The 17,083-nt window shown below is 44.7% G+C and overlaps 1 protein-coding gene across 20 annotated transcripts in view; it reads right to left on the bottom strand.

Annotated features, from left to right (window-relative positions):
- The window catches only part of nrxn3b (neurexin 3b), a 200,985-nt gene that overhangs the window by 147,542 nt on the left and 36,360 nt on the right, over positions 1–17,083 (bottom strand). For 11 of the 20 annotated variants that reach the window (XR_003742394.1, XR_003742392.1, XR_003742393.1 and 8 more), the window contains 3 exons: positions 7,458–7,759; positions 5,743–5,787; positions 4,214–4,375 (listed from right to left, as the gene is read on the bottom strand). Coding sequence is in view for 17 of the 20 variants with exons in the window: in XM_028953693.1 (XP_028809526.1) it covers positions 4,214–4,375; positions 5,743–5,787; positions 7,458–7,759 (509 nt within the window). In the remaining 3 variants the exon portion in view is untranslated. The remainder of the gene's footprint in view (positions 1–4,213; positions 4,376–5,742; positions 5,788–7,457; positions 7,760–17,083) is intronic. The other 9 variants (XM_028953699.1, XM_028953702.1, XM_028953698.1 and 6 more) reach the window with 2 other exon arrangements.

The raw sequence follows: 17,083 nt of genomic DNA on the forward strand, positions 1-17,083 counted from the left end.
GAAACATCATCATCTCAAATGGATAATTGAATTATGCCTTTCAATTAAAAAAAATAAAGGCGACATTTTCGGTCTGCTGTTCTCTGAAATGCCAAATGCCTGTTTGCTCTTTCTTTCTCTTTCCCCCTCTGTCTGTTAAACACACAAACACAATCTGGATATCATAATAAAGAGCTGCAACTGCAAACCATGAGCAAGGCAACACGAGTGCCCGTCGGCACCAGCAGGCATGGGTGCTGGGCTAATGCTCGTTGGCCCAGTCACATGACCACTGAGCCACACTAACGGGCAGGAGGAGAGGCTGCAACGCCACCACCCAACACCCTCCAACCATTTATGATGAAAACCATGGACCCAAAGGGACAAAATCCCTCTCTTCTGAGAGTCGCTAGCTATTCTCTCCTTTTAACCCTCGGTGCTTTCCTGGTCACTCTTGTCTCACGGCTGGGGGAGTTAAATGAAACACACAGCTCCGAAACCTGCCCCTCCTCCCTCTTTCCATCGCCAGCTTTGGCCCTACACCACAGGGAATGCGTGACTACGCGAACTGGATCATGTCCATGTGAGTAGAAATGGCTGGTAGGTGGATCTGAATATAGTCACGTCTATCATGGAGCAGAGATTCTGAGCCTAACGAAGGATTAAAAACCTCTCTCTCTCTCTCTCTCTCTCTCTCTCTCTCTCTATATATATATATATATATATATATATATATATATTGGCTAGAGAGAGAGAGAGAGAGAAAGAGGCATGTAGTACCAACCTTTACATCCTGATCAGAAAGTCAATAAGTTGTGTGAACCCTATAGCAATTGGATGACTTTGAAAGTGGTTCCGTCTCAACTTCGCCTTAACATCTCCGGGTGTCGGGAACAGAAGAGAATTACAGCAGTAATAAGGAGCGAGTCCGGAAACAAAGAACAATCAAAGAGAGCGCTGCTGATTGAGCGTTCTGGCTAGAGATAAAACAGACAAGTACAGACAAGTTGAGATTCAGACGACGTGCTTCCTTGCCTATTTGTCTGGGGATTGGTGTGCGAGGGTCTGGGTTTGTACATCTGAACACACTTTCAAAAGGGTACAGGCGACAAAAGTGATGCTTTTGCCTTTTGCTCCCAAAGTCCACCTTCCTCCACCCTTCATCCTTGTTATTTAAACTTCAGAATACTAATCTCATTCTTCATCTGCACTGTCTTGGCTTTAAAACATCTCCCTTCCTTTCACACTCGAGAGAGGAATGCTGGAAAGCATTTTTATTCACTTCATGCTATATTTTATTCATATCTGTCATAGCGACCGCCTGTCAAAGGCAGGCGATCTGCAATTGCCTGACGGTTCATTTGCAAACCTGGTAATCAACAGAAAATGACAAAAGGGACAAAAGAAATCCCAGAAAAACACAAAAACACTCTTCACTGGGAGAAGACGTGGACAGAATACATACAGGGAACACCAGTTGAAAGTGAAGTAAAGTGATTGTCATTGTGAAACACTGCAGCACAGCACTCCAAGCACACAATAAAATGTGTCCTCTGCTTTAAACCCATCACCCTTACTGAGCAGTGGGCAGCCATGACAGGCACCCAGGGGACCAGTGTGTGTGGGTACCTTGCTCACTGGCATCTCAGTGTCTCGGGTCAGTCATTGGCATGACAGATGCTTCTGCTTTTAAATACCAGCATTTCAATCAGTTCAGTCAGTGATCACACATTCAATGTCTCACTCTTGCCAGTGTGAGAAAGCAGTCAAGAATAACAAAAAGGATGCTGGGTTAGATTTTCAGGTCTATGTTAAGATTGTATAATTCCCTTTGTAAGACCCCACCTACCATGTCCAGGTTTGCTTACCTTGATTGAAAAGGAGCATTATTGCTCAAGAAGCAATTGAGGAATGACATCCTCAGAGGAATGACTTATGAAAAGAAGTCATCTGAACTTGCTTTATTTAGCTGGGTCTAAATATGTGGACATATGTAACTAGTTGGTGGATCTGAACACTTTCAGTCAAGATTTGAGAAAGACCTTTTTTTCACCCTGCATTCTTACAAAACTAAACTAGACATAATTTTGCCAGCTTCATGGGTAACTTTTTTATGTTCTAATGTTTTAATGTCTCATATTGTTGACTTCTGTTAAGATCCTCTAGTTTTGAACTCACTCTTATTAGGCTAGGAAGAGGTTTTAGTGGTTGATCCCAAGTTAGACCTGACCTGCTGTATTGGAACTGAATATACTCCCTCCCTCAGCCAGCTCAGAAGCAGTGGCGGGCATAAGGATCATGAAGGAACGGCCAAGAAACAGATGCTGCTCACCAGAGCAGCACAATAGTGGACCTCAGCTCCCAGGGACGCCTCCAGGAATGCAATTTTTCCTCCTATTTTGTAGCAGGGGGGAAGAGATAAACTACCCCCACGCTGCAGTCCGCCTCTCGCTGGGCTTCCGAAACACGTAGCTTCATACACAGAACCAGATGGATGCTAAATGCCATCAGCACTTAATTATGTGAGATAGCACCATATCTACTTAACAGTTTACATTACTCTGCACCACAGTGAAAGAGATGGTTTAAAATTAGCCTCCTCCGCTCGAGTAAAAAAATACAATAAAGCATAAATTGGCGAATAGAGATGCCATTCATGTGGAAATGCGCTCCTGAATATGGCAAAGGCCTGCCTAGCGTTCTTTATCGCAAACATAGGCATCCATTTCAGGAAAGATACCCCTACCGTGTGCTGTGCTGCTGTGTATCACATGTGACAATCACTTCACTTTCACTTCACTTTAACAGCTGATGGGATCCCAGATCTTGCTAAGGTCAGGACTTCATCAGAATTGATCATTTCTGGAGGAAAGGCTATACCAACATGTGTAACTAGAAACGCCATTAAAGCATAGATTATCCGACTGGACCTCCAGAGTACCTTTCGCCTAAATAAGCCCTCTTTATAAATGGCCCTTTTCTTCATATTCTGTTTTTAACAGGGGCTCAGCAAAACACACATCACCCACACCACTTCCAGAGGCTATTACAGCCTGTAATAGAGACGCAGGGTACCCGGAGACACCATTACTCCACCTATGCGAGCTCAGCAACTTTAATTGATAATCCAATTTCAAGTGTGTGTATGTGTGATTTGGAAGGTTGGTGTGTAAACAGGAGAAAACACATGGGAAAAAAGGGCAGAAACGAGGGGCAATCTGACTGTAAGTGCAAATGGCTGTGTGTGTTAAATGGTCATGTTAAAAGCATTAATTTTTAAAAACCATAAGGAATGTGTATAGAGAATGTGTATATGTGTATATAATTGGTGTGTCCTGCATGTTGCAGGAAGGTGTTGTTACCCCCTGTCCTACTTTGTATGACCTGGACTGGCAGATTTGTGACCCCGCCTACAGACGTAATTAGATGCCTCCTAACAGCGGTGGTGATTCCCTGTGGCTAGCCGCATCACTCATAATGCCATTCCAACACTGCCCGGGGTCGTCCAGCTACTGAGACTTTACTTTACTTTACTTTACTTTACTTTACTTTGCAGACGCTTTTATCCAAAACGACTTTCAAGAGGAAGACACCAGCAATTCTCGTTCGATTTCTATAGATTTTGAGCTTACAAAACTAAGAGCCTTGATAAGGCCTAACTTGTCAGAAAAAGAACATGCTCGGAAATTGTTAAGTGCTAGACGAGGACATTTTTTGTTTTTATTTTTTTTTATTTTGTGCAGTGTGTGTGTGCATGTGCGTGTGTAAGTGTTAGATTCGTCTGAAATACTATTTGAATAAGTGGGTTTTCAACTGCTTCTTAAAGGTGTAGTAGTCCCAATTATACGTTGTGTTTCTTTTGTTAACTGCATAGTTCCTCTTGTTTTTATATTGAATTGTTAAATGTTATAGTCAATGCAGAGAACTAAAGCACAGAACTTGCATTTCACACAATTTAGATCCTATGCTTGGTGCCCATTTCGAATGGCCTCCACTTCAGAACTGAGCTTTGTGTGTGTATATATTCTGTGTTATAAATATATTCATGGCTGCCCACTGATCACTAAAGGCGATCGGATAAATACAGGGGACACACATTTCACAATTTTATTATAAAACCAAATGATTCATAGTTTGAGGTGAATTCACACTATATTCCAAATGGAATTTTTTATTCCATTTATGATAATAGGCACCCCCCCCTCAGTATTGCAAACTAAAATGAGCAACCCACCTCTTTCAGGCAGCCCATGAAGTTGTTGCTGACCGGGGAGCCAGGTAAATCGGCCGTGCTGGGACTTCCACCCACGTAGAAGAAGTCGTCGGAGCCCAGCATGGTGTAGTCCTCCTGGGTGTAGCCGGTCGTGGTGAGGATGCCGTCCACCGAGATGGTCACCTGTTCAGCAGTGACAACAGGAAACATCACACAGTTACTTCCTGCTGGTTGAGATGATCTCCTTGTGGCGTGCCTTCCTATGTGGGGGGCAGTTGTATGTTTTTTTTTTTTTTTATCTTATTTTCTGTCATCCTTACAAGTGCTGACCCCTAGGATCACTGTTTTGTTTAGTTTTTTTTGCTTTGGGGTATTCATGATTTTCAGTATAGGCTCACAGGACAGGTAAAGAAAATATTGCAGCGAGAGCATATTTTCTTTATCTTTTGATGGGGTAAAAAATGAGTATTAATCTGGATTGGAAAATTCTGGTTAGGGTTAGTAAATGTTAAAACCAAGGACAAATTGATTGTACTTGTTTTAGTTTTGGGGGTTCATTTGGTTATTACACACACACACAGAAATAACACAAACAAGACAGTCATACACACTCACTTATAGACACACAAACACATTGCAAACCAAAATCTCATCACCCAGCAAATTAAGTATTCATCCACACTTTAAAAAAAGATAACATATAAGAAATAAAAATATATATGGAAAGGAGGGGATGTGATTGGATGAGCAGCATGATATGGGCGGAGCCACACAGAACACGGCATGCAGAACTCAAACTCAAGGCCAGTAGGTTAAAAGCCACAACACACACAAAAAAACTACATCCACCAGCATGCGGTTGGGGTAGGGGAGGGGCTTATGGAGAGGGGGCGGGGTGAGTGAAGAAGTGTTAGTGGTTATGGTGAAGGTGATGGGTGGCGGGTGTGTAGGGATCTGGCATGGAAGATGATGTTTCAGCATGCCATGCGCTGGGTGGTGAAGTCAACTGTCAGAGCTCCCAGACTGAGTTCTTCTCTGTTTTATTATTTTTTTATTTATATTTTCATCTTCGGGACGTTGTTTTCTGCTTTTTAACATTTCTTTTCTTTTTCTTCACTGTCGGGTGGAAAGCATCTGTCAGTTTGCTGCCGACAGTCCTCACAAAAAATGTGGAGGAAACTACATTAAAAATGCAAATAATAAAGATCATAAATAACTTGAAATTCTTCTAACATCTCTGCACAGGATTCTGGTCTGGGCGTGTATTGGATGTGTTTGAACTATATATATTTTGTTTAGGCATATACACCCATGTGATATATAAAGCTGTGCTGTGTTTTGGGAGTGGGAGTGGTGGTGGGGAGGGAGTTATCAGCAAGAAAATTCCAAAGGTGAAGAAGGAAAAAAAAAAATCCTGGTAATACAAACCCATTTCCTCATTTTTTGATAAGAGTGTCTTGAATGAAACTCAAGAAACGAAAGAAGAGAGGAGGGAGGGAGAGAGGGACACACGGCAAACCCAAAAAAAGGACAATAAGAATGATATCTACCAGACAATGTAGTTTGTTTACCATAGCGTGTCCAATGCCTGAGTGCTTTGAAGGAAAAAAGGGAAAGAAAGGAAAACCAAAAAAAGAATCGTGAACAAAAGTGGTTTGTTAATACATGGGGGAAGAAGAAATTAAAGGGGCGGGAGGGGGGAGGAGAAATTAACGATGAAGAATCAGGGTGTTAGTACTGTTTTAGTTGGTTAGAGAAAGGTTAGTAGTTAGTAAAATGATCCCATGAGCAGTCAGTGTCTGTTGTCTGTGGTGCATCTGAATTCATAGAGAGAGAAAAGTGACAGGGAGTGAAAGAGAAGAGCGATCGAAGGAGAAGAAGAAGAAGCGAGGTCTTTAAGGCTGTCAGCTCTTACACTGTGGTCTGACAGCATCCCTGGAGAAGTGTGCTACATCTCTTTTTTTTTTTTTTTTTTTTAACCAACCTGAACAAAGCAGTCACATGACATGAAGCACTTACTTGTCAACCCCTCACATTTTCAATCCACGAGCGGAAAAAGAGTAGGAAAAGCTGCCTCACCTGGCAGTCCAGCTAAAGGTCAACCAAACAAACAAACAAATAAAAAAATAGACGGAAAATACAGTAAAATATTGAGCGTGAGGTCTTCACTGGCTGTCCGTAGGGCGTGAAGGCCACCTTTTTACGTAGTCCTCCTCCGTCCAAAGGATGTCATCCCTTTAAAAGCTTCTACATGGCTAAGAGTACAGGGAATAAGCCTTGTGTCCTTGTTGAGACGCGTCATAAATTCGCGCCGCTGTCGTTGTAAAAAAAAAATGTAAGAAAGAGACCCAGATTCCTTTGTATCTGACGCAGCTTAAACTTAAAAGGGCGCTGCCAGCCCAAAAGCACCCCGAGTCGGCGGCACGCGTCTCTGAGAGATGGAAACGGTGCTCGAGGCCGGCCTCGAGACTCCCGCAGCTTTAGAGGAGATGAGGGGAACGGAAAGCGCGAACGCTCGATAGGCGGCCACGGCCTCTGACAGAAAAGACACTTGGTGCCAAGGCGCCGCAGGAAAAGATCAGTTAGAAAAGATGCCTGAAGTTTAAGCATGTAGGTACACAGGGGGTAAAAAAATGTATTAACAATTTTGTCCATATTATAATCCATGTTATAATAATAATAATATATGGCAAAAATATTTACACATCTCAATATTTTCTTTTCTTCAATAACTTTTTAACACCTTGTGCTGCTGTGTTTGCGAATCAGAACATGTTAAAATATGACCAACATAGGTTTATGTGGGTGTGTCTGCAGCATGGAGTTAACCAGCACCGTTATCATTTCATTCAGGTCATTGTGCAACGAATTATGTCCAGACTAGCTCACTTCTGACTTCGGCTACTGTTCTCCTGTGCTGGAAATGAACGGGAAATACTAACCAATGCATGCACAGCTCACCGGCTTGATGCGCAATAATCAGTTTGCAGACTGCCCTTTTTTAGTTTAGAAGTCTGTTTTATGCCCTGGGGCTGCTTGCTGAATCATTTTAAAATTTGTATTTTGTTAGGTTACATGGCTCAAAATATGATTTGCACACCCTTAAAACAATGATTAAGACCAGACGTAAACAATGCATAGACAACATCGTAGACAATGTCGTAGATGATATTTATCGCACATTTTGTCATCATATTTAGTATTTCTTGCCATAATTGGTCAGAGGTTTCAGAGGTCCCAGCCCTTCGGGTCGCCCCACGGTTACCTGTCGCAGGTTGCGCGTCACTTTGATGTCGTGCCAGGCGTTGTCGTTGAACTTGCCGTTGACAGGCTCCACGATGGCCTCGAAGGCCCCAGAGCCCAGGTTGATGACGAGGGACACGGCCCCGTCCTTCAGGGCCAGATTGACGTAGTCGGCGGACTTGCCCGTGTGCAGGATGAGGCCGTTGCGCTGCCAGGTCTTGAAGGAGAGCGTGATCTCGTCGCTGCTGCTCTGGATGGGGTTCTGGGACAGGTCGTAGCAGAAGTACTCCGAGCCACGGAAGGTGGCCACGTTCTCCTCTCGAGCTGTGGATGATGGGAGACAAGTTGGGCCAGATTTAGGGGAAAATGTTTAGCTATGCCATTGACACCTGCAAAAAAAAAAGGAAGTAAAGAAGATGGCCCTATAGCACCTTCTATGCCAGCAAGACAATAAAATTAAGCAGAACGCAAAGATGTCAAATTGTTCGACAAGACAAAAAAATAGACCACCTAAAAACATGGCGAATAGTAAACACACGCCAGAGGTTTCAGTTTCAGATGCATTTCGGGCCCCCTGGGTCTCGGGGGGGGTGTTCCAATAAAGGGAGGATTGTCTGCTAAATTTTCCCCCGCTCGCGCTCAGATAAGCGCAGGCCAAGAGCGGGAGGATTAAGGAGGGACCGAGGCGGCAGACCGTGAGCTCGCGCCCAGTCAGCCGCCTGTCTCTTAAAAAGATGCGGCCCCGCAGGAGCGGAGAGCTAAGAATCCATTAGACTAACACCCCGACGAGTCCCGTAGCAACGCATTCGCTCTGCATGACAAATGAGATGCGGTACGGCTGGAATGATGTCACGTCTGGGAGGTCGAATTTAAGGAAGAATCCTGAATAATTCCGAGTGAAGAATGCTATTTGCCGAGGGGCCTTTCCTGCATGTTTTGGGTGCGGATGTCACTGCAGATCAATACCAAAAAAAAAAAGAGGCTTGGTTGAACTTTCACCCTGTGATGAAAGGATAGGATAAGAGTGCTGTCCTCGAGGATGAAATTGCCTCAACCCAGAGCACACAAGTGATGTGAATCATATGGTATGTCCTCTAGTCACCAGATTTCAGCTCAATACCTATAGGAGATATTGGAGGGATGTCTTAACCAGTGTGTCCACTACCATCATCTCATCGTCAGGGAGATCTTTTGGAAGAACATGACAAGGAGCTATAAAGCTGGTCTGGTGGTCTCTGTAATCTTCATCTCCTGAGTTACAGAAAGTACAGACCACAGTTTGTTCCTCCTTTCTGAAACATGGTCTTCAAGTTGTAAAGAACTGAAAAGTAATTGCTGTTTAGTAAGTTCTATGACAGAAATATTGGAGAGTTTGTACAAAATGCATTAGGGCATGGTGTGTTAGAGAAGTGCATTATGGGAAAAGTTTGATGTCGTTAAGCCCCTCCTTTCATTACGAGCTGCTCTCTATTCACCCAGCATCGCACATCAGGCCGGTCTGTCGGCTCCCCTCTGCGAGAATCACACACCAGTGACAGGACGGAGTGAAAAACAGAGAGACGAGAGACGGTGAACAACAGAGGGGCAGAAAGCAAGCAGGGAGGTGGAGGAGGGAGGGAGCTGAGGCATGCTGGGAGATGGGCTGATGGCTTTTCCATTCTTCTCTTTTCTTCCGTTCGGCCTTTCTGGGACAATCCAGGTCAGGGAATATTTCCCCCTCGGCGTGGATGACTTGCTGGCGCGGGAGGAGGCTAACACACGGCGGAGAGCAGCAGCAGGCCCTTCATAACGCGGAAGCTGGAGATTTAGTATCCCATTACTCCCAGTGAAGCAGCAAATTACAGGTGCTACTGGGAGCGTCGCTCTCCTCATTCCTCTACCCAGCTTAATGGCAATCCGTATTTCTTATGAGGAGATGCAAATGCACACACGTGCAGATATTACACGATAAAGAAAAATCACAGAGCCAGTTGCACATTTAATGCCAAAATTAAATATTCATAGAAAAGTTTTAATTTACATACAGTTTTTTTATTTTATTTAAAGTAATTTTCTCATTTTAATTTAATACCAAACAATGTCCCACGGTTGAATAAAAGGTATCAAAAATGGGTTGTCGGGTTCTAAAAAAAACAATTTCACACGGGAGCATTTCCATTTCATTCACTGTTTTAACCTGTTTTAGAGGAAAATGTTGTCATGTGGACGTAACCTGAGTTAATTTTTTTTTTGTTCTGGCCTGTGTAGCACACGTGTTACTGTAGAGTTCCAGCACAGAGATAGGAAATTGCATTCTTCCGATACGGGGCCACGTGGTGGCTCTGTGGTTAGTGACATGGCCTCACACCTCCAAGTTAAAATCCCAGCTTGAATCTTCTGTGTGTGAAGTTTGCACGCTCTCCCCATGTTGGTTCTCCCACCATCCAAAGGCATGTACACAAGTTAAATCTGTGACTCCGTAAGTATGTGTGAGTGTGACGGTGTGTTTGTACCCTGTCCTTGATTAGTGTGTTTCCTTGATTGGTGGCAGATTTACATGTTAGTGACATGCATGTCTTGAACAGACTGACCAGTAAATTAATAGCAAGTACTGAAAAGAAGTGAAGTGAAATCTGGGTAATTTAAATTGCAGTTTACAAGTCATTTTCCTAGCTGGTCACCCAAACCATAGACCAACTGCTGCTTTCCACTCCAAGAGCTCAGTCAACTCAGTCAGGCACTAACATGTGAATGTTCAGCTGAGTTGAAAGGTGGGGACTGGGTTAAGGAAATGCGAATCAATAGTGACTGGGCTAATCGTCCCGTCTTCCACGTAAAAGCATTCAGACAATGCAGTTGGGCATAACAGTAATAGCTCCAGCATCCCAGGAACACCTTCATTTTCTTGTCACATTTTTTAATGGTTCTGTCACCACTTAGTTCTGTCACCATGGTTGATGGTAACACTTTAATCGAACACTATAATCCAGATTGGGTTTTGTTGCTTATTAGGGCTTTATTGACCGTTCGTTTTTATAAGAATCTGTTGTGTATCTCACTTTACTTTAGAGTGCCAATGGTAGCCAACCTTATTCACAAAGGGTACCTTTTACTAAAAAGATTATTAATCAGAGGACTGAATTGTTAAAGAGTCACCACCCCAACAGTGGACCTAAAGGTTGTCCATGGCCTTGGGTAGCACAGTTGCCATGACAACATCCTGTCCAAATATGGCACAGCAGATCCTGATTAAGTTCATCTGCATGCTAGTAAGTAAACTTAGGCATTCTATACATACAAATGGAAACCACACTCCCTGAGCATGTTTCAGCGCAACGCTTCATTTGAAATTAGCCACAGCAAGTCGGATGGAGATAAGCAATGCCGCATCGCTGCTTTTTACATCGATCGCCACTGCCTCAGAGAAGTAGATTTTTTCAGAATCATCAATATTCAATTTCCAATCCGTGTCATACCACAGGAGCTTTGATTCCGAGATCCTGTGGAAGCAATTAGCGTCATCATTTGCATGTCCCTGATCCTGGATGTTCAGGGCTAATCCATTCTTATTCTTCCACTGCCGACCCCGAGAAGCCTTGGTACGACCTCTGACTGTATGCACCCAGCCTCACAAATGCCAATGGCCATTGTGTAACAAGTAGACTTTCTACTTATGGCAGATTTTTTTGGATGGTTTTTGGTCCGTATTAAACATTCCGCCCCACGTAACACTGGACACTAGTTCTAGCTTCTAGCGCTGCAGCAGGACAACATTAGTGGCTACAGGAGGAATCAGTCATCTCTGCAGCTGGCCTTCTGCTCACTTTCGTGCTTGAGTGGGAGTGTTCCCAGGGCGAGAACCAGCGGTGAAACATTACTCCCCCTCCCCTTCCCTCCTTTACACACACAGCTTTTGCGCATCCACCAACTGTAAATATCAGGCTAAAAATAACTGGCTAATTTCTACATGACAGTGCTTCAGCAGAGCTTAGGGGGGCATCAGCACATCTCTGAGCTTCCAGCAGGGTGACAGATCAGGTCTGGGGAAGAAAATATTTGCCTTACTTCTGTTCTTCAGCCATCAGGTGTATGTGGAGGAGATGAGACAAGACAGAAAGAAAAAGATCAGGGTGGGTGTTTCAGACCAAGCTGTCAGTAGACAAAAACGCAGGTGTGAAAAAAAAAAAAAAAACGTGTCACACCGCGGGTAGAGGACGGCTGGGTGGCTGCGATTTGCCGTGCATGCTGTCAACTTAAGCAAAATGGTGACATCCTTGATGACAGTACTTACAAATCCCCCCACACACACACGTGATTATGTAAGGGATGGAAGGAAGGCCTCCACACACACATGGGTTCACCAGAAAACATGTTCACGTGTTCTAATAGCAGAAACCCACAGACCCGGTTCCTAGAAGAATATTCATGCAAAACAGAGCTGGTGCCTTAGGTGAGATCCTGGTGTGTATTATAGCATGGACATGGCAAGAGGTGGGAGCAGGCAGTGATGTCAAAAAAAAGAAGGGGAAAAGGTTGGCCGAGCTGCGGGGCGCACCACGTTAGGAGTGACTCGGTGATTTGTTGGGTGCGCGTCGAGGCTGGTTCCCATCAGGATGTGCGACGGAGCGAGGCGGCGCGCTGCACGCCGTGACTCCGGGAGTCGGAGCTCACTCACTGACTGATTATCCCCTGATTAGCGATGCGGGGTCCATTAGCTCCGTGCCACACTTTGACTTACAAAGCGGACTTCCTCCTTGGGCTCGCCCTTCATTCTCGCAGATTAAATGGCCCGGACGATGGGATTGAGGACACCATAAAGATGCAAGGTCACCAAAAAAAGATCTAAGGAAGCTAGAGGCTCTAATGTTATCTTAGTCAGACATCCATTAGCAATTGGATTAGCCACATTCAAGGTACAAAATGGCGGCGAGCTTTAACTTGAGGCCAAGGACCACATTCTGTCTTTTACAAATGGATGGTGGTTGACGGGTCATGATTTTTCTTACACCTAACCTTCAAACCTGCCCCCCCATTCACCGCCAGAAACCTCCTATGCTCCCACATTGGGCTGGAGACAGGGGCACTCTAGAGCGTAACCGCCAGACCCTAGGGCTCATCAATCATCCACTACATGGCAGGGCCTTATTGGCTATTATCTCCACTGTCAGCAGCGAACCCGGACGCTTAACTGAAGCCAGCCGGCGCGAACACCGTTTATCACCCGCCAGCCCCATCGCCATGGACACAGAACAGCTCAACCTCTTTTTTTTTTAAAGGCACTCTGCACTTTCATGGTACGTTCTGAATCAATAATTGACACATGTACGTCTGATATTCTTCTCCAGCATCCCACGCTGCCGCTAGTGTGCCTCTGATCCCGACCAGTGACAGTATGAGTTTGCCACCACCCGGCGCAGCAGATATGTTGCTCATGCAGGAGTCGCTGAATCAGATCCTTGCAACTGTCCAAGTAGCATGACGGGGTGTTGTGGGTTTCTGATGGAATGCTGTCTTCTGCTGACCCTCCAATCAAAACAGTTTGTCACGGGCAGAACTACATTGTCTTACGTCATCTTGCATTTCACTGGACATGCACTGGACTTGGCCACCACGCTCCTGGAACAATGAGACCAGAAGCCTTCCTTGAGCATTTTAAAACGGTCTTTCAGGGGGAAACCGACACCAGATTGGTTTCACTCTGTCTCATGTCCATTTGTCAGGGATTATGCAGTGGAATTCCGGATGCTGGCCATCACCAGCCAATGGACCGACTCTGCTCAGTGACTTAATCAAAGATGAATTGGTAAGCAACCATTGGGGACCTTCCCTGGAAAGCCATGCTGATGGAGAGACATCATGAACACCAACAGCACACCCCCGTTCATCGGCCGCCACCACCGCATGCGTTGGAAGGTCCCACCCTCTCTCTACCGCCTGAGGGACCCATGCAATTGGGAAGAGCCCAATGTCCACTCACACCCCAGGAGCACCAACAGTTCTTGGGCAGCCATGAATCAGATTGAGGACCAGTTCTCCAAGGCGGCCTAACTTGTGGCTGTGCCAAGGCTACCTACAACCTACCAGACAGCCACCATTATCCCCCGGGAGGTGTTGTGGCACTATGGACCACCCATAGATCTCTGTGACCAAGGACACCAGTTTAAGCCCGGTTTTGGTGCCAGTTCTCGGGTCAATTAGGCATATAGGTCAGTCTCACCTCCGAAACCAACAGCCAAGTGAATATATAAAAATACCCGTGCTGGCACTGTTCAGCCTGCCCAAGCACCTGGTCCTGGCCGAACTCAGCCACAATAAAAAAGCTGGGTCCTTGTACATCGGGCTGTTCCATGTCCATCGTCGAGTCAATCTTGTTGCCTATCAATTGCCTCTATCACCCTCCCTAAATCTCAAGCCTGTCTTCCACATCTCTACCTACGCAATGTGGTCAAGTCTCCCCTCCTGCCTGCTCCTTGTTGGCCTCCCACTCCCCACCTGTGGACGGCAGTGTCACGTTCACCATCAGTAGCTCCTGGACGTCCGCGCAGGTTCAAATATCTGGTGGATTGGGAGGGTTATGGCCCAGAGGAACGGTCCTGGGTTCCACGCCACGAGATCCTAGATCTCTGCATTGTCCTAACTGTTCTTGTTCAGCTCCCGATGAGCGCCTCTACGCTACAACAGCTCCACGGTAACACCGCTTCCTCACAGTCTGGCTTCTATCCCCCCTGCCATAGTCCCTGTGTGCTGAAGAGCACAGTATCTCTCGCTTTCCATTCCTGGCCCAAGCATCACTGCATCCCAGACGCTTCTTCTCCAGCGTCCCAAGTCGTCACTAGTGCGCCTCTGATACCGACCAGAGACAGCTAACACTGAGGTGCATGAGTGAAGAAGACCAGTAATGGGACTGTGGGCTGTGACCTTTTTGCAGTATAATTAGTAAGAGCTGGTCATCAGTGATTTAGCCTCTTAAAGGTAGGTAGGAGCAACTAGGTGGCACTTTCTGTAAGGCCTGCGCCCTTGGAGAAGTATGCATGTGCCAGCAGAGCTAGAGGAATGGATGGATGCACAGAGGCCATGGGAGAGTGTGAAAAAAGAGAAAGGAGGAGGTGGAGGAGGGTGGTGGGTGCAGGTTGCATGTCTGCAGTCTGTGCAAAACATTGCTGTTGCTTCAATTCCAGCTGGAACCTGTTGTAGCCTGTGGCCAAAACAACGTGTTTGTGTGTGTGAATGAGGGAGAGACAGCAGAAATCTCAGCCTCACATTGGGGGGAGGACCAGAGAGGGCTGCCCTATCAGTGGCACTCGTGGGACTCAGTCATCCTGTACACTGATGCAGATTTTCCACATAGCAAGGGTGTCTTCGGTCCAAATACTAAAGCTCCATTTAAAGCTCCATTAAAGCTCCATGCACATACACTTAAGGGTATGACCAAGCATCCAGTATAAGTGTATACCGCCTATTGGTTAGTGCTCGAAACATCAGTATCATCTTATTTCATTTTAAAGTGATATGTGACCAATTAATTTTGTGGGAATTTGAATCATATTTCGAAGCTATCTTCATATCCCATGTTAATAAACATTACATTACACTGAATACTATGTGCACCTTTTTTTCACAAAATCAGGAACCTTCCTGTGTTGCTAATGTGTCAAAGCAATAATAACACCTTAACACTTGTCCGACACTTATTAATTACTATTATTATTAATGTTGTTGGTAGTTGGTAGAGTCAAACAGTTTTTTATGGATTCATACAAAATGTCATCGTTTTCCATTTCCAACATGTGGCTGCTCTCATGTGGCCATGACAGTGCCACAGCTAAAGTTAAGAAAGCCTCTCTTTCTCTTTTCTCCCATCTCCTCCCCATACAATGTCTTCAAAAGGGCACGTGGACCTGGAGGCTCTGTCAGCTCTGTTTTCGCATGGCAGAGCTTGGCTTTGTCCCTCCATCCTCCCCTCCTCTTCACTTTGCCGCCCTGCACGTCTCTCACAGCCAGGAGTGAAATTACAGAGGAATGTGCAGAACCTCAGGAGAGGCTGACTTGTGAACAGGCGTACAACTTCAGATGAGTGGCAGATAAAGGAAAATGTATTAAATGAGTGTGGAAAATCAAGGGTGGGCTTTTCACTGTGTAGTTTCTACTGCAGGTCCAGTTGGTCCCTTAGAATGAACAGTCATAACCAATTAATAACCAATCACAAATTCTCATTCAAAACATTTTTTTACAATAAACGTTTTATTCATACGGTATTATTTATGTCAGGTTGCTGAGACAGGAGTCAGATGTCAACATGGTTCAGGTGAAGCACCCCCACCAGCCTTTGGTATTTCACACGGGCAGGAGGGACAATTCATCAAGGCTCCACCAGCAAAAAACATGCATATTCCAAGCGAAACATTAAGCAGAAAATACAAACGTCTGTGTACATAATTGGCAGCGTAGGAAACAGATTCCCAGTGGCAATTTGCGAGTCCGTCAGGGGAAGCTGGGCTAATAAAACTCGCTCATTAAACGGTAATGAACTAAAGAGAGTTGCAGCCTTCCCACCATCCGGTACTTTCCTTTGTCTAACCATTGTTCACGTTCTAAAGAACATTTCGCCTTCAGTGCGGGGGTCTCCTGAAACATTAATGACCAGTTTAAAGTGAGATAGGAAGGAATTTGCTCCAGCACCGGAAAAGAAAAAAATCTAAATAAAACGCAGAGCTGTAAAACGGTGTAGATTTTTAAAATATATTCGATTGCATGCAATAGCGGTGGGTTTTCACCGGGTTCTCTCACATTACCCAGCCCATATGGGTAATGTGATGATGTGCCCATGACGTGCGTTCTATCATCATTTTCTGCTTCCAAAAAGCGAAATAAATAAAACCTCAAAAAAGTTAACCTCTTCAATATGGTTCAGGCTTTTTAATAGCATGTTGAATAATATGAGGAGCTATCCATGGTTCTTATTCCTGCTCATTGGAAATGAGCGAGTGTGAAAATATGTGGCGTCAAACATACAAAAGTGCACCAGGGGAACAAATATGTATTTATTTTTTTATATGTTATGTAATTAAACTGGTATATTGTCGTGCAGCATTTTTTTAAAGAGATAATGGAGTGTTGCTCAGAAAATTTTACTGTAATTGCTAGATTTCACTTAATAATTGTATAAATACGCTGCAAAGAACCAAATTTGTTAAATGCATTAAGTGACAAGTACTGTCGGTGCAGCCTCAATAATAAGTGACTGTGAAATGCTTGATTGTGTCGCACCTCATCTGGCATCAAAGCAGCAGGAGAGCTCAGTAAATAATTACCGTCGCTTCGTTTATGTCGTGCTGTGAACAAAATGCAGGCAAAATGGATTCTTCCCCATTCGACACCAGTCTAATTACCATGGTTATTGTTGTTTTCTTTTTCAACAGAGAAAATCCATAATTGGCTACTTTTCACCATTAGTCGGCTTTTTAATTCAAAAGTAATATTAATTGTGGAAATGGTTAAAAGTAACTCACTGCAGTGCAGATCCCAGAAAAAGGCAGAAAAAGCAAGAGTTGAAATCAAATGAGTGAAATCAGCTAATGAACGAACTCCAAACAAGTGGCACCATGGACATCCTCCCTCTCCCTCCTCGCATGTTCTCTCGCTCTTTTGCCCCTCTTCCTTTCGTATTTC

This window comes from Denticeps clupeoides, chromosome 14 (genome assembly GCF_900700375.1).
Source record: "Denticeps clupeoides chromosome 14, fDenClu1.1, whole genome shotgun sequence".
NCBI classification, from domain to species: Eukaryota; Metazoa; Chordata; class Actinopteri; order Clupeiformes; family Denticipitidae; genus Denticeps; species Denticeps clupeoides.